The following is an 18004-nucleotide window of genomic DNA, read 5'->3' as shown; positions in this document are numbered from 1 at the left end:
GCAAAGACAGGTAGGCACGCGGTTCCAGACCAACTGTCTGCTTAGTCATTGAAATGGATAAAAATAGACTAAATGAGAAAAATTATTCGAGCAATAGGGGAAAAGGAAAATGCAGTGTTGTTTGTTTTTCCTGTCTTGCTTTTGGAGAAGACACCTTGTGAGCTTCCACTGTTCTCTAATACCTCTTGCTCCCTTCCCCAACCACAGGCCCTTTGCACGTAGTTTAGGGACCACATTGAAATTGAGAGTCCTTACTCTACATGCTCGCCATGTGACTTTGTTCAAACTTGGTTCAGCTTTCTGAGGCTCCGTCTCTTCATCTGAAAAATCAGGTGGATTGCATATAATGACTTTGAAAAACCAGGACTCTCCCCCCTTGTGGTGGGAGCTTTGATCCTATGTATAGACATTCCCTTTGTTACAGCCACTTCCCAAAGAGAAGGGTAGGGTGGTGGAGAGGGGGGCTTGCTGGCAACTAGACTATCCTGAGAGAAGCTCAAACCCTAGCCTGAGACCATGGCCAGCCCTGCCTCCTTCACAGGGAGGAAGACCTTAGGGGATGGGATGACCCTGTCCGTGACGCAGTTAATAACCACAGTCAAACCAGAACTATGTACCAGCGTCTTCTCTCCATTCCTGCTCCTGAAAAAACAAAACAAAACAAAAACAAGAAACCAGATTAAAATGAGCATCAAGGATAACCAGAGGCAGCTGAAAAAGAAGGTGGCAACCAATCTCCAAATGCCCCAAGTTTATGTACATTCAACGTAAAGGATGAAACGCTGTACTGACATAGCTTCAAGGTAAATCCACCTGTCCTCACCTCCCAGACCTACCCAGATCACCTTGGTCAGGTCTTACTCGATTCCTCTGAAATTTTAACACCCCTTTGTTCTTTGCCACCTGCAGGAGAGGCTGCTATTTCTGGAATCCTGCTTTCTATCTTAAAAGAAATTTCCTAAATATGGGGACTGGGCTAATCAACTCCATTTGTCACATTTCTGGGATCTCTACCGTGGTCACACTATTGTATTGACCAGTCCGTAGCCATGCATTATTCTAGAGTGTCCTAGGATCAGGGAACTATAGTTTTTTTCTAGAGTCATTCAAATCCATATCCTTCTAGATTTTCTTCAATAACCTCACAAAGATGATCTAAAATCACCCACTGATATGTTGCACCCACTTTAGTATCATGCTGAGTGCAGGAATTCTCCACAACTGGAGTAAATGGCATAATGGATACAAAAGTACTTTGTGACCAGCAAGGCTCTATAAACAAATATAAATATGGCTGACATTATAAGCAATACAAAGACATACATGCAATTCAAGTATTTGTACATGAATGCATATTAGTCCCTACATGCTTGTACCCCCACTAATACAGCTTTCCTAATGTGCTAGCATTCACTATGTGAGGTAATTATTCCAACTCACCTTTTCGAATTTCAGTTGAAAATGTGCAAAATTGAGGCGCCCGAGTGGCTCACTCAGTCAAGCGTCCGACTTCAGCTCAGGTCACGATCTCACAGTTGGTGGGTTTGAGCCCCACGTCAGGCTCTGTGCTGACAGCTCAGAGCCTGGAGCCTGCTTCAGATTCTGTGTCTCCCTCTCTCTCCGCCCCTCCCCTGCTCACACTCTGTGTCTCTCTGTCTCTCAAAAATAAACGTTAAATTTTTTTTTTACAAAAATGCACAAAATTGATCTTCCTCAGTGGACTTTTCCTAGAGATACGAGTTTGGGATTAATTTTTGATTCAGAATTCGGAACATCGTAAGAAAACTCTAAAATCCACCAGCCAATTAATCAATCAATAAATAAATATTGAGAAGCTGCCAGAAAACCAATTCCACTTTATATACTCAATTTCAAAAGCCATAGTAGATATGAAATATTCCACAGTAAGGAAGAGGAAAGGAGAGAGAGATTCTGCCTATGGCTTGTGGAGGGAGAGAAATGTCTAAGCTTATAAGCTTATAAATAGCCCCCACGTCAGAAGAGCGTTTCAGGTCATTGAGAGCTTTGACACTGGCTCTTGGTGAGAGCCCTGAGTTGCTTTTCCACTGACTGGAGTGGATATGTACCACTTTCACCATAGTCTCAAGCACCTATTGGGGAAGAACTGGTTAAGGTTAACCACGTGCTCCACATGGGCCATGGAACACAGACATGGCATTTGATGGCCAGGTGACTGGAGGTGAATACACTTGGGTTTTGTTGGCAGAAGATACAACCAACTTCAGAGGCTCTCCTGCTCAACAGGTACAGGATTTACCTCTGTGATGTTCACACATGTGGGGAGATCTGTTGGAAGTGTTCCAAGCTGGAAAGACTTTTTGTTTGTTTGTTTTACTTTATTATTGCTTTGCTTTTATTTTAGGATATAAACTTTTTCCTGTGACAAAATGCCTTCAATGCTGAGGAGAAAAAATTTTGCTCTTTAAATTTGAGTCACATTTGTAAGACTCATTGTGGAACTGCTCTGTGGTTTTCAGACAGGTTTGTCGTAGGACGATTTGGTGCTAGATGACTTAGAAAAAACTTATTTTAAAACACTAGTCAATTAAAGACCTTATTTAAGTAATCAAGTTACTTTTAAAATTTTAGATTAAATGTTTGAAAATGTAAAAGTTACCTCCAAAGATTTCCTCTGAATTAGTTTTTCCTTAAGGTCAGAAGTACATTGACTAAAGGGGAGGAGGAGGAAATTGACGGTCAATCCAGGGCACCTGGGTGACTCAGTCAGTTAAGCGTCCAACTCTTTTTTTTTTTTTTTCTAATATTTACTTATTTATTTTGAGAGAGAGAGAGAGAGAGAGATAGAGTGCGAGGAGGGGAGGGGCAGAGAGAGAGGGAGACACAGAATCCAAAGCAGGCTCCAGGCTCTGAGCTGTCAGCACAGAGCCCAAACGCGGGGTTCAAACTCACAAACCTGAGTTTGATCATGACCTGAGCCGAAGTTGGATGCTTAACCGACTGAGCCACCCACACGCCCCAAGCATCCAACTCTTAGATTTTTTATTTTTTATTTTTTAACATGTATTCATTTTTTTGATAGAGAGAGACAGATTGTGAGTGGGGGCCGAAGCAAGCTCCAGGCTCTGAACTGACAGCACAGAGCCCAACGCGGGGCTCGAACTCACGGACCGTGAGATCATGACCTGAGCTGAAGTCAGACGCTTAACCGACTGAGCCACCCAGGTGCCCCCCCGCCAAGCATCCAATTCTTGATTTGATTTTGGCTCAGGTCATGATCTCACAGTTAGCGAGTTGGAGGCTTGCGTTGGGCTCCGTGCTGACAGTGTGGAGCCTGCTTGGGATTCTCTCTCTCTCAAAAATAAATAAATAAACTTTAAAATTAATTACCTAACGGTCAATCCGTATGCCAACAAAATCCAAATAGAAAAAGTCAATCCTAATGATGGCCCTGAGCAGTTTTCATAATTAGGTTTTCATCATTTGTGACCCACTAATTGTCCTTTGGGTAGGGTATGGAGGTGCAGTTTTTTTCAAGAGAGCAGGGAAGGATTTTAATGGGCTCTGACTTACCTTGTTCTTGTTTGTTCCATCTGAGACTCTTCACATGTTTTTCAGACTGTGAGCTGTACCCTCACTGTCTGTAAGTCTGAAAGACTTCCCCTTATGAATCAAAACAAAGAGAAATTCCTACATAGCCCCTCAGACTCAAGTCGCCATGCTTCACACAGCCCTTAGAAGATGTCTCTGCTGCTAAATCCTTCTGTAGATAGAAAATCAAACCCAAAGACACTAAGACTCTAAGATATTAAGTGACGTCCCAAAGGGCACAAAGGAGAAGTCTAAAGGGGTCCATATTGGCTTCTGCTGTTTTACAAGATAGCTCCCTTAGAACTCATCAACTCTAGGACATTGAAGTAAGTTGATGTTTTCTGATTGTTCTTTGAAGGAGAGCTTTCACTGTGAAAGTTAACTTTGAAATGTAATGTTTTCATAATAGACTCCTTCTCAATTTTATTAGCTAGTTTGAAGAAAAGAAACTATAATTTCGCCCCAAGTTAGACATATACCGTCGCAATAAAACAAAACACTTGGCGATTCCAAACAGCTTTCCATTATTAAATTATTAAGAAAGCCGCCCCTTGATGGTTCATTTCTTTTGCTGCTCGTGACGCTTTTTTCATTTGGCTTTAACACAAATGCTGGATAGATTCTTTCAGTTTTTCTTTATGCTTTACATTGTGCTTCCTTTCCTTCTATTAAAATGCTCTTACCTGAGCCTCCCGAAATTTGAGAAAATATTAGCCATTTTATTAACCATCCATTCATTCAGTCTTTGCTCAGATATTATTGTTACTTATCTGATTTTTTCATTGTTTTTCTCTGTGTTCCTATTTTGTTGAACTGTGTGGATCACCTTTTCATCATTTTTTATAGTTAAGGACATCGTCTCTTATTTTGTTAATGTATTTTTTTCTGAAGAACTCTACGCACATTTTGGTTTCAGTCCACATGAAGTACAAATCTGTTATGCCAGTTTTTGATAACATAATTGGCAATGGAATTTGTATGAAAAGGAGACCAGAAGCTGTCTTAATTCACTGGTGAGGGAGTAATGGTGGTTAGACGGTGAAAGTGAGCCAACAAAGGGACTATGGGTTATTTATGCCCCAGCTCCTTCTTAAAAGAATTTGAGAAACTTAAATGCTAAAAATATACTACTTTCCTGTCGAGGCTATGCGTCACTGATAGGTGGCTGTTTTAATTAAGCTTAAAGGTTGTTGATGTTTTTATGCTGACAGCACAATTCTATTTATGCTAGAAAAACAATAATCACTAAGTAGAGATGAGAAAAACCAGAAAGGTCTTAAAATTGACATTGTTCTCTCTGACACTGTCTCCTAGTGCATCCTAACCAGTACACTTGTTCTATTTAATGACAGAAAATGTACAAAACTAGCGGTCTATGGTCAAAAAGCAAAATGCACACTGGGTTAAATGTTTCACTTTTCAACCAGTTGTTCTAATATATTATAGTCACTGCCTCGGAGCGTGGATTCTGAGGAATCGTGATATCCCAAAAACCTAACACAGGCACTTAAAACTCGCCTTGAGCAAGTCCGTAGAGATATCCTGGCATTCATTCAAAGTAAATCCCCTAAGAATTCCACTTTCACACTAGTAGTACAAACGAAACAGAGAATTGAGTGGTTCTCTAGATCCTTAAGGCAAGTGATAAATTAAAAATTCATTAATCATTTTGATGGAGGCTGAGATACAGTATTTTAGGGAGGATACTTCCAAGTTTAAAAGAAATCTCTTGTGGAGGAAAATGAATAGAGGGTATAGTTCACCAAGAAGAAGCCGTACTTTCTCATGAAAAAAAAAAAAAAAAAAGGAGGGGGAGGAGAAAGAATTAGGAAGTTCAGATGCAACCCCCTCTAGTCCTATATATAGCGTGGAGTCTCAGCTTTCTCGCCTTGGTACAGTTGGGCCACGGTGCTCTTGAAAAACTGAAAGCAGCAGTTTTTAAAGATATACTCAACTTTCCCCGTTCCCAGGATGTGGGATTCTAATGAAACCACCTGTGTAATCCGTGTCAGAGATGCTGCAGCCTTTGGAGAGCACCGTTTGCTGAAATGTCTAGTGAGGGCTAAAATAAGCCCCTTTGGTGGAAAAAAACCTGCTGAGTGGTTGAAATCAGAGTTGCAGAAGGTCACTTGCTATTTTAAAAGCTGCATGCTGGTCCTCATTTTATAGCATCAGAGTTATAAACAAGAAATTGTCACCTTGCGTGTCAGTTTATGTATTTCTCACTGAAATAGACACACGTAGCCTTTTTTTCTGCAGAGAATTAATTAATTTGGACGACTTGTTTCCCAACTGCTTTGCTGTGCGGAGCAGTACATATGAAAAACTATTTTTTGTGTATTTCTTTAAGGGTTACTTCCAAATATTATTTTTGGCATTGTGTTATGATTGAGCTTTTTAAAAATTTTTAATGTTTATTTTATTTTTGAGAGAGAGCGAGCGCACATGCAAGTGGGAGAGGGGCAGACAGAGAGAGGGAGACACAGAATCTGAAGCAGGCTCTGAGCGATCCGCACAGAGCCCGACATAGAGCTCAAACTTGTGAACTGTGAGATCATGACCCGAGCCGAAGTCAGACGCTAAACCGACTGAGGCACCCAGGCACCCCTTTCTTTTTTTTTTTTTTTAATGTTTTAATTTTGTTTATCTGAAGCAGGCTCCAGACTCTGAGCTGTCATCACAGAGCCCGACTTGGGGCTCAAACTCACGGACTCGAGATCATGACCTGAGCCGAAGTCAGACGCTTAATGGACTGAGCCACCCAAGAGCTCCAATGTTGTGATTGATCTTTAAAACTCCCTTTAGGGGCGCCTGGGTGGCGCAGTCGGTTAAGCGTCCGACTTCAGCCAGGTCACGATCTCGCGGTCCGTGAGTTCGAGCCCCGCGTCGGGCTCTGGGCTGATGGCTCGGAGCCTGGAGCCTGTTTCCGATTCTGTGTCTCCCTCTCTCTCTGCCCCTCCCCCGTTCATGCTCTGTCTCTCTCTGTCCCAAAAATAAAAAAATAAAAAATAAAAAAAAAAAAATAAAACTCCCTTTACCTTTGTGAACTTTATCATATGCATCTCAACCTCTCTAAATGTTTTAAGGAAAGACTTCCTTCCTACTTTTTTGATGTATTCAACAGATCATGATGAAGATTGATGTGGATGGGGGAGAGGTGTGCACAGAGACGAGGGAGCCAACTCACTTCTGGAATTATTTAGATACAGTCCATTTGGAAATGGAAGAAAGAGGTTAGCTCCAGCCCCAGGGTTCTGTAATGTTTGCACACACCACTGAGAATTACCGTCAATTTTATTCCAGCTTTCTCTGCAAAATTTTAATTTTTCTCTTCTTATCGCCCACATCGTAAGTGGATTTAAGATTACCCCTAAGAGTTCCAGAGAAGTGTGACAATTTTAAAAATATATTTTTTAGAATTTTTTCATCAACGATGGTAATTTGCTTATATCAGTTACTTTCTTTTTTATTTTATTTTTTTATATCAGTTACTTTCTCTTTATTGGGGGACGATTGGCATACAAAAATCTGTTCCTATTATTAAACATACAACTCAGTGAGTTTGGAGATACGTGTACCAAAATCTGTGCCATAAACATTTCCCTATAACAGTTATTTTAAAGATTTCTAGGATGACTCCTACACTTGACTCAGATGTTGTTATTCCTATCTCATAAAGAAAATTACTTAATATGTGAAGTTACCAACTCTATTAGTCGCTTATAAGTCTTGTGTGCCAACAAGCCTTCCTTCAAGAAAAGTAGCAGGGTCAAAGTCTAAAAACAAACAGCCATTTTATTGGGGGGGGGGCGGTGTCAGGGGTAGAGAGAAAGTGAGAGCAAGCCATTTTTTCATACAATTTATAAACAGAAAATAAGGATCACAGACTTGATATTAACCTGTAATTACACACCCAGTTTTCCCTTGCCAGCATCTATGTTTGCATTTCACCTCACCAGGATCGAAAAGAAGTGACTGAGCATATAAAATTGTTTTTTTTCTCATTCCTTGACATCATTTTATAAACTAGCAAAGCAGCTTGCGTACTCTTAGTGAGCGAGACAAACCACTATCTCGCTGAACATGTACAGAACACATATACAATCTTAACTCCTGAGAAAATGTAGCTGCGTGTTCCTATCCACTTTAGAAATATCTAGCCTCATCCTTGATATCAGGAAGAGCAGAGGGTAGAGTTCATGGACATTGCTTCTCAGGGCGGGAAACTTTCCCCTTTGCCAGTCACCTGGGCCATACTGCTGTCGAACCCCTCATCCCAGCACCGTGCGGGCGGGCTCTGTCTTTAACATGTGCCATCCAGGGCCCAAGCTGGTTAAAGAATCCGACGAGAACTGGGCCCTAACAAGCAACTGCAATCCAAGTCCGGGAAACGGATGAAGGGTGTGCGATTGCCCAGAAAGATTCTCTGTCCTCTACTCTTTTACCTCAGTCTCTTTGTCTGGGCTTCTCATGTGGTCGGTCCCTGGAGAGGACTGCGTTTACTATTACCTTTTCTGTTTTTCCAGGCAAGGACTCTTGAAAGTTCCTTTGGCTTCTAGCAGGAACTTTGTATACTGTGTTCTTTGTCTCTCCCTTTGTCCCCTTCCTCTTAAATCCTTCTCCCCTTTTCACAACCGCAGACTCTCAGTCCAGGCAGACCATCTCCTCTAATGGCCATGCATCTTTCTCATCGACAGAACGTGCCCTCGGGCCCTGCTCCCGTGGGACCAAGTCTAGCTTTACCCTGTGTTTTATTGACCTGAGCCTTGAGAGGGCCGTCAGGTTTTGCATGTGGCTTGCCTCTGCATGGCAGACCCATGGAACAAAGTGGGGAAGGGCTGTCCTGCAGCTGCCACTACTGTGTCTTTACTGTCGCTGATAGTTATATATCTTATGTCAAACAGAGATTTGCCTTCTATTTCTCGCCACAAGGGCATGGGAAATAATAGCGCACGTTCGATGTTTGACCTCAAAGCCATCGTGTGTGCTTAGGCTTTAAGATGTCACGGTTCGAGGGGCACCTGGGTGGCTCAGTCGATAAGCATCCGACTTCAACTCAGGTCATGATCTCACGGTTCGTGATTTCGAGCCCCGCATCGGACTCTGTGCTGACAGCCCAGAGCCTAGAGCCTGCTTCGGATTCTGTGTCTCCCTCTCTCTCTCTGCTCCTCCCCCACTCACACTCTGTCTCTCTCTCAAAAATAAATAAACATTAAAAAAATTAAAAAAAAAAAAGATCTCACGGTGACGGTACAGAGCAAGTTACGTAATACAGTACAGAGCCTGCTTGGGATTCTCTTTCTCCCTCTCTCTCTCTCTGTCCCACCCCTGCTTGCACGCACACTCTCTCTCTCTCAAAATAAATTTAAAAATAAAAAAAGATTTTTGAACAAAGGATCAGTATAAGCTTTCTAAAATCCTTGTGAAATAAAGCAGAAAATGGAAGAGTGGGTGGGCGGGAGGGTGGGTGGATGGATAGATGGACATTTTCAATATTACCTTTATTAACTCAACATTGCTTGAGCACCTTCTGTATTTAATGTTCTCTCCACCCCCTCTCAGCCACATCTTCTGGTCCTGTACATAATATTTCAGAACTGTCTTGAATCCAGAACCTCCTCGTATCTTGCTTGAATGATCACCAACCCTGATTGATCTCACGTACTCCCTAATGCCACCTCATCTTTCTGCCATGGCCAAGGTCACCTTTGTAAGACAAAAAACTGACCGTGTCGTTCTCCTGCTTCACAGCTTCTGCTAGCTCCCCGTTGCCTAAAGTTAAAATCCAGATTCCTCGGCGTGCCTTACTCAGCTGTCGGATCTCTAGTGACAATTTCCTTGCCTGGTCTCATTTCTCCCCATCTCTCCACGCACTCTGTGCCGCAAGCACGATAGTGTTCTTGCCGGAAAAGACAACCGGATTTCAAAACACCACTTGCTAGCTCTATAAAAATGGATCTAAAGTCACTCCCTCATTCCCTCAGTAAGAGGGAAATTGGTTGTAAAAGGTGAGGACTGTAAGGACATGAAATGTAATGTGAGAAATTATCTAGCTCCTAACTAGCTTTCTATCTGTACCTTTGTAATGTCGCTCCCTCTACCTGAGGTATACCTATCTCTTCTCCATGTGACAAACCTCTCCTCAGACCCAGATCAACAGGCATCTTCTCTGTGGTTATATTCCAGCCTCCTCCAGACTGAGTTAGATACATTCTTATTTGAGCTCCCACAATAACTCAAGGGCATTTATTATATCATGATATGATATGATACGATATGATGATACAATATGATATGATATGATATGATGATATGATATGATACATGATATTGTAAGATCCTTTTAAAAAAAAGAGACAACATCCTTTTTTTAAAAAAATCTATACTTTATAACCTGGTTCATAATAGCCTTTCAAAAAATATTTGTTGAACGAGTAAATGAAGACACTTGTGCTGGGCTCTACAGTCCAGCTCTTGAAGAGTTCACACAACCTCGAAGGGTAAGAAACAAACAGACCCAAACAAATAACCACAGTGCAAGTCTGAGCGGAATAAGAGCTCTGGAGGTAGAATCAAGTGTAACAGCCGCCGACCCCTCTACCAAAGGGCCAGGGGAGGAGGGAAACCTTCACCAGTAATGGACATCTGAGCTGAGTCCTAAAGCCTGTGTGTGGATTTAACTTCCAATTTTGCCTTAACCTGTCCATGTATTTATTATGCCCACTCCTTCCTCCTTATGCCCTACCCCCCCAAGCTTTCGTGGCAGAAGGCTAGAGAATTTTTAAACCTTGGCCAGTAGTTCCCAGGAGATGCCATAAAGGAACAGATAAAGAGTTTTTCATAATGCAATTTTGACTGGCAGCTGTAGTTTTGCTTATAAACCCTGAAGCCTGTAAATTACTGACAAATCAGCACATCTTTGAAGATGAAAACAGACTATACCAAGAAGATAAAGGTTTGAAAACTAGAAAGCCATAGAAATCTTATGTTTTCATTATATACTGACTGAGAAATAGATATGGTTTTTTTTAGCTTCTAAGTAATTAGACTGCCCAAGTGAAATTGAAAAATGATGAACCATGACATCTATTTTAATATGATGTATAAAGTAATTCCTGCCCTTTTTTTTTTAACAACATAGGAGGATGTTCAATAAAATTTGCATATAGGATTTTTTAAAGAAAGGATTTTAGAATATGATAAGCAATGAAAGTCTAGAAATGCTAAATGAGGAACCCAATAGAGCATGACTATAATCCTAAATTAGCATTTTGTAGCATCTCCTACATCTAGCACTTGACGGTTCTGATTGAGAAACTCTAGTAAACATTGAAATGGCTTCCTTCAGTAGCACTGACTCCAAAATTAAATACCTCTGTTTTGTGCCAATTGGAGTCATCGCATTGCTTTCCTGATGACAAATTCTACGGAATGTCCTAATAATGATAATTATGGGTACCATTTATTCAGTGTTTGTAATATGCCAGGCAGTGCGCTTTACAAGATTTTTTTTTTTGGAAAGTTCACTAGAGGTGCAAGCTTCCATTGTTTTATTCTCTACATCACCAAAGCTCAATATATTTCATACCACATATACCAGAAGCTTAGCGAGGTAAAAGGAAGGTACTTACAAGCACTGCTTTGAGAGTTATCCTGGAGAAGTGAAATATGGCTATTTAGAAAGAACAGAAATTGCATTTGAAATGGCATGACCTAAAACACTAGAAAAAATCTATTTCTCTATTAGCCAAGAACAGTTATCAGGCAGACAATGTGGTCATCTTCCTTTCTGCTCAGGCCCCCCCCAGACAGAATCCTTGTGTCCTTTGGTTTCCCAAGATGTCGCCTTCTTCAAAGAGCTGGGGGGATTTTGAGGGAACCTCCTCACAGCTGTATCTAACTTCAGGGAACTTGCTGCAGATTTTTGAGAAATCTGCTGTGTCTGGTTCTGTTGCTCAATTTCCATACCTCCAAATCCAGAATGTTCAGTGTTGAAAGTTTAATACCAAATACAACTCATTTGAGGTAAACAGCCCCCAAAGACTCGACTGTGTTTGTTCCTGCTTTTTCGTGAATGTAATCATTTTCTCTTTTTAACCTTTTTAAAGAAAAGTTCTAGTGATTCTAAAGATATTTTAAAGACTTTGGACCATACATGTGAAGACTGTTAGTGGAATTTTAGGCCACAGAGTAGGAAACGTGGTCGTTTGTATTTATTTTTAAAATAATTATTTGAACACTCTACGACTCATGAGCCCTCAGATTTGTGACCAAAAGGGGGAAGTAAAGGCAGTAAATTTTGATTAAAAGACTGAAAATTGGGAGAAAAAAAAAAGGACAACAGTTTGGAGATTGTTAGATAGAGAGTAAGTAGTGTTAAAGACAGTCGAGTACAACTGACGTGTCTCCCAAGGTATTCCGGTGGTAAACGTGAAGCGCTTGTTCCTTCACAGAGCGAGAATGTATTCACGAGCCCTCAAACTGACATTCTTTCCCACAGATCGAATTGCACAGAACATCATTAAGTCCCACCTGGAGACGTGTCAGTACACCACGGAGGAGCTGCACCAGCTGGCGTGGCAGACCCACACCTACGAGGAAATTAAAGCCTATCAGAGCAAGGTACTCTGGGAAACTATGGCAATGTTTCTCCCTGTGATGTCTCTATTTCCGGCTTTCTCACTCAGCGTTATCGACATTTGGGGCTGGATAAGCTTTTGTGTAGGGACTTGTCCTGCACGCTGTAGGATGGTCAGCATCATCCCTCGTCTCTACCCACTAGATGCCAGTAGCAACCCCCTCACACACACAGTTGTCACAATCAGGTGTCTCCAAATGTTCCCTGGAAGGCAAAACCGCCCCAATTAAAAAAAAAAAAAAAAAAACCACTGCCCTATTTAAGTGACCAGGGAGACTGTGCCCACATCAGATGACTTTAGAACCTTTTCACGGTGGCTTCCTGGGGCCAGGCAAGGAAGAGAAACGATTGAGAAGCTATAGCAGTAATAATAGTTGTAAATCTATACTACAAAGGTATGCAATAAAGCACCTTTAATGTTTCTCTTGCCCTACATGTTTAAAAAGGCCAAAGGCAAAAAAAAAAGACAACTCACCTCATTATTATTACCATTATTCTTTTGATTGCTACTTTGTCCATTAGAGAAGTTTTTAAGAGAAGGAATTTGCTGCTGTTATATATTCACGTTACTTTCCTGTGGGGTTGATAGCCACTATTACAAGATCTATTAGTAAATGACTGGTATTATCATTTTATTTTAAATAAAATATATAAATGTGTCTATATCTGAACATATGATTACAAAATACTGATTTTTCTCCACGGGAACAATCATATCTTACCCCTTTTATGTAAATAAGGAAACAAAAGCATAGGTATTGTTATGCTCAATAAAAAGCAGAATTAATACACTTGGATTTATGTTTCCAGTTCCAAAGAAAATAACCCCAGGATCAAAATACATTTCTGAGATTCTATATTACTTAAGAGAGTGATTTGATTTGAGGTCTTTTCCCGTGAAATTCTTTTTATACCAAAAAAGCAACCTCCGTAAGTTCTGGGAAAAGAACACAACATAAAAATCTTACAGATTTAGTGTCTGCCAGGCACACATAACAGTGACCGTACAGAAGCCTGGGAACGAAATCACTAGTCTTCAGTGTAAAAGTTTGTTTTCACAAAATGGACTAAGAGCCTGAGTTTGTTTAGGTGAGCAGAAGGAGGAGAAAGAGAGTAAAGAAACTGTACATATCTATCTTTACATGTTATTGCAGTGTTTCCATTATTTCGGTCTCAGTACATTGACATTTGTGCCGTAGCAAGGCTCAAACAGGGCAAAACAGTCTGTTCGAAAATACTGTCTTCCTCTTTGGAAGGAATGGGGTGGAGTCCCACCTTGGGCCCCAAGTGACGGGTGAGCTCCAGGAGGGAAACCCTGAATGTTTCATTGACTCTCCACGTTGCTTTTGTTCCATGTACGTTGTGTGTCTCGTCTCTTGAAGTCCAGGGAAGCACTATGGCAGCAATGCGCCATCCAGATCACTCACGCCATCCAGTATGTGGTAGAGTTTGCAAAGCGGATAACGGGCTTCATGGAGCTCTGTCAAAATGATCAGATTCTACTTCTGAAGTCAGGTAAGCGAGGAGAAGATTCATGGGTGGGGCACCTGTTGTAGCCCGGGATGTGGTCAACCCTTTGCTCAGTGTTGGCTGTAGAAAAATCTTCCTTCCAGTATGTAGTTCATTTTTACCACCCACACTGTCAGCCAACTCCCAAAGGAAACTCTCAGTAATAAAAATGCCCTGATACTCATTCAGTTCCCCTTTGAAGTCAAACACAATTTTGCTTATTGAAAGTGGAGCTATTAATTGCGGAGGTTGAGATACCCAGCTTGACAGGCAGTGCAAGTAATTAGCGTGTCAAGGTGGCTGAATTGCTGAGCTGGCTCTAAAATGCACTACTTGCCTTCTGTTGGGGTGGGGGGGGCGGAATCCAGGCTAGCAGAGCTCTGCCTCTGTGGTCATCTCCAATCATTTTAATGAGGCTAGCCTGCAGCCAGTATAGACCCGGAGAAACTCCCTGAGCTCTAATCCTTCCCTCCCCTTCTTCCAACACATGCTCTGTGACACACGCACACTTAGGAAGGAGCTCAAGAAATTCCACACGTGACTGACCTCGCGGATGGTATTACCCAGACAGGAAACAAATTTTCTTTCCCTGACCCCCACCTTTGAAAGTAGAAAATAAGAGCCACCATGGTGTTTGTTAACCCTCATGGACCTGGGCCAGAGTACTAAGCATAACGTGTATACGTGTGTCTGTGATAACGCACCTGCGTACGTTAATGTTTGCCCATGACAGCTCATTTAGTCTCGTGACACCAGTATTATTTCCATCTTACAGAAGGAGGGGGAGATTCAGAGACGTGAAGAGCTGTGTTCAATATCACAAAGCCAACGTATAGCAAAGCTGGCATTTGAACTTGGGCCAAATAGAATAGGTATAAGTCGCTGCTGCTTCCTCACCACGTGATTAAAGTTGATGCAGACCTTGACCCAAACATGAACTTGATCTATCAGTTATCTATTGCTGGCTAAAAACAACCCCAAAACTTAGTTAAGATGACGGTAATCATTTCTTTTGCTCCCAAAGCTACACTGTGAGCAGGGCTCAGCAAGGAATGCTCCATGTGTGTTCACTGAGGGACTTGACGGAAGGCAGGAGGATCCGCTTTTAAATTGTCTCCCTCACACGGCTGCCACTGTGTGCTGATTGACGATCCCGAGTTCGGCCAAGGCTCTGGGCCACAGGCCCCAGTTCCTCTCCATGTCAGTCTCTCCATGGGCCCCTTGGACTTTCTCATAGCATGGTTGTGAGGTTTCAAAAGCTAGCACGCCAAGAGAACAAGGCCTCAGTGCATCGCATTTTTCTGGCTTACCTTTAAAAGTCATGCAGTGCTATTTCCACCCCACTCTATTGGTCAAGGCAGCCATGACGGCCCACCTGGGCTCAAGGGTAGATGAATTGGATCTACCCCCTTTTTTTTTTAAGTTTATTTATTTTGAGAGAGAGAGAGAGCGCGCAAGCAGGGGAGAGGCAGTGAGAGAAGGAGGGAGAGAGAATCCCAAGCAGGCTCTGCACCATCAGCACCGAGCCCGATGCAGGGCTCAAACTCACAAGCCGTGAGATCATGACCTGGGCCGAAACCAAGAGTCGGACGCTTAACCGACTGAGCCACCCAGGCGCCCTGAGCATGGATCCTTCTTGATGGGGGAGTGGTAAGGCTCTTAAAAAGCATGTGGGATGGAACATATTTTTGCAGCTCTCCTTGGGAAAAAAAAAAAATCTGCCACATTTGATACGTGACCTTGAGCTAACCTCTGTAGATGGCAGCTTCCTCATTTGCAAAATGAAGAGATGGACCAGGAATAATGAATTGCAAACTTACAATTGCATCAGCAGGCATCAGAGGAGAATATTGACTGCTCTGAGTCGGAGGCATCATCTGAGGCCCATGGGTCTGAATCTCCTAGAAGAGAACCCAGAACCCACTTCACTGTCTTTCCAGCCAAGTCTCAGATATAACCAGTCCATAGATTGACATTGGAGAACCACTGCACCATATAATCGTTTAACATGCCTGCTGCTGTAAAAACGTTGACTCTAGTAGAAAAGGCAGAGTACGTAACCTCCTTAAGCCTCCTGTAACTCGCCTATAAGAAAGGGCTAATAAAAGTCACCCAGGAGGCACCTGGGTGGCTCAGTCGGTTAGACATCTGACTTCAGCTCAGAGCATGATTTCACGGTTCATGAGTTCGAGCCCCACGTCGGGCTCGCTGCTGTCAGTGTGGAGCTTGCTTCAGATCCTCTCTCTCTCTCTCTCTCTCTCTCTCAAGACAAATAAATAAACATTTAAAAATTCACCTGAAATGGTATTGTAAGGAACAAATAAAATAATGTAAGGGGCCAAGGAAAGTGACTTCCACCCTATAAATACTCAATAAACGGTACCTATTATTGTTTTTGTCAGAAAAACACTGTTTTAATTAATATTGACAAGTCCCCTTCTATGTGTAAGCCCCTGTGCTAGGTGACATATAAGGGAAAGCAAGGAGAAATCAGCAGATCAAAAAAAAGAAGACAGAGACATAAATATTAAGTGGCAGCATAAGAAAGGCACCACGGGTCCCTTGGGCACACCATGGATGTAACCAAAGCACCCGTACCCGTATCATGCTCTCCTGCAAATTTGTGGTTTCTGAGTCTGGCCGTCACCTTCCAACACACTTTGGGGCAAAAGCCCATTTGTCCATAATGTGGAGGAACTGCACAGCGCTGGTTCCTCAGAGCATCAATAAATGTTCAGAGGGAAAAACAAAGGTGGCAAACTAATTCATTCACTAAATATTTATTTATTTACGTGCCAGGAACTTTTCGAGGTCCTGGAGCTATACTAGTGAATGAAAAAAGCACCACTACCTGTGGCTGCGGACAAAGGTCCCGCCCTCACCGGGCTAACAGTGAACTCAGAGAACTCAGAGAAATGCTGGGTCCATTGAGGTTGAACAAGTTCCTTCATGTTGGACTTTCCCAAGCTTTTGATCTGTGAATGTGGATTATAACTCTCTGAAGTGAGATAATATTCAGTATTTTGCCAAAACTCCTTTGACCAAGAAAACTTCATTTCCAAGACATCAGATGTAAATGGTGCCCTCAAGAAACACCCTCAAGGGGTTCCTGTGTAAAGTCATCCTGTGCTGAAATATACATGGAGGATGTTCAAAACTGAAACAGAGAGCAGGTTTTCCCAACAGCAAAACTTCTACAAAAGTTAACAAACTGGACTTGCCTGCTGCAAAGCTCCTTGTGAATTCATGAGTGGAAAATACCTTTAATACTAGTCCAGAAAACAAAAAACAAAAGCTATGTGTGCTTCCCCAACACGTGTTGTTGCTGCCCTGCATTTTAGCCACCTTTAAGGTATATTTTATCTTTAATTCCTCACGTAAGCATGTAGAGAGATTTCTTTCTAATATAGTTATCTTTTACTTGGGAAGAAATCTTGATGCATTTCTGAATGTGTGTGTCTGTGCATCTGCATGGGTGTGTTTTAAAGTTTTTTAAGTCTGTTGACCTAAATACAGTAAGAACTGCTTTACTATTGCACATGTATACCTATTTTCTTTCTTTTTTTTTTTTTTTATACATAGGTTGCCTGGAAGTGGTTTTAGTGAGAATGTGCCGTGCCTTCAACCCATTAAACAACACTGTTCTGTTTGAAGGAAAATATGGAGGAATGCAGATGTTCAAGGCCTTAGGTAAGTTTACCTTTGGTGGTGACATAATTTTCTTAGCTGCCTTCAGTTTCTCCACTCAGATCAAAGTGGGTAAATGAGATGCCTTGATTCTTTAATGTGAACTGGTATCTCATTTGATAAGGTCTGGACCAGGTGAGCCTCCAATATTTTATCTAACCTGTGAGATGCACAATCGTGCATCCTAATATGAAAGGCAGGAGAGAACCACAGACCCCATTGAGATCGACCACACCTCATTCGGAAATCAATGAAGAGCTGAGATGTGTTCTAGATCATTCTTTGAAGGATCAATTTTTATTTTCCTTGTAGCTTACTGCCCCACAGAGTATATTAGGTAGACCTCTGGTGGTCCATGGGTGATCTCTTAAGTTTCTTATGTAAATCCATAATCATTAGTTAAGATATTTAATTAAAAGAAGAGCTTCTTCACTGGCTTCTCGCTAAGAGCGCTGACATTCTTCCTGTTAAGTCATGCAGCTCTGGAAGCACAGATAGAGTGGGTGCCAACCTGCCCCAAATGATCCCCAGACCTTTCCTGTGGGTGGGCACGGGCAGAGTCAGTCTTCGGGAGTGTTGTGCTCCATTCACATCCAGTCA

The 18004-nt window shown here is 41.9% G+C and overlaps 1 protein-coding gene across 3 annotated transcripts in view; it reads left to right on the top strand.

The window, feature by feature from the left end:
* RORB (RAR related orphan receptor B) overlaps window positions 1-18004 on the top strand; it is a 390566-nt gene that overhangs the window by 347971 nt on the left and 24591 nt on the right. For all 3 annotated transcript variants that reach the window (XM_058695687.1, XM_058695686.1, XM_058695685.1), the window contains 3 exons: window positions 12071-12192; window positions 13591-13723; window positions 17300-17407. In XM_058695687.1, the coding sequence (XP_058551670.1) occupies window positions 12071-12192; window positions 13591-13723; window positions 17300-17407 (363 nt within the window). The remainder of the gene's footprint in view (window positions 1-12070; window positions 12193-13590; window positions 13724-17299; window positions 17408-18004) is intronic.

The sequence above is a fragment of the Neofelis nebulosa genome, chromosome 12 (genome assembly GCF_028018385.1).
Source record: "Neofelis nebulosa isolate mNeoNeb1 chromosome 12, mNeoNeb1.pri, whole genome shotgun sequence".
Classification (NCBI taxonomy): domain Eukaryota; kingdom Metazoa; phylum Chordata; class Mammalia; order Carnivora; family Felidae; genus Neofelis; species Neofelis nebulosa.
Note: the sequence above shows the minus strand (reverse complement) of the source record. Positions and strands in the feature narration are given on the sequence as shown.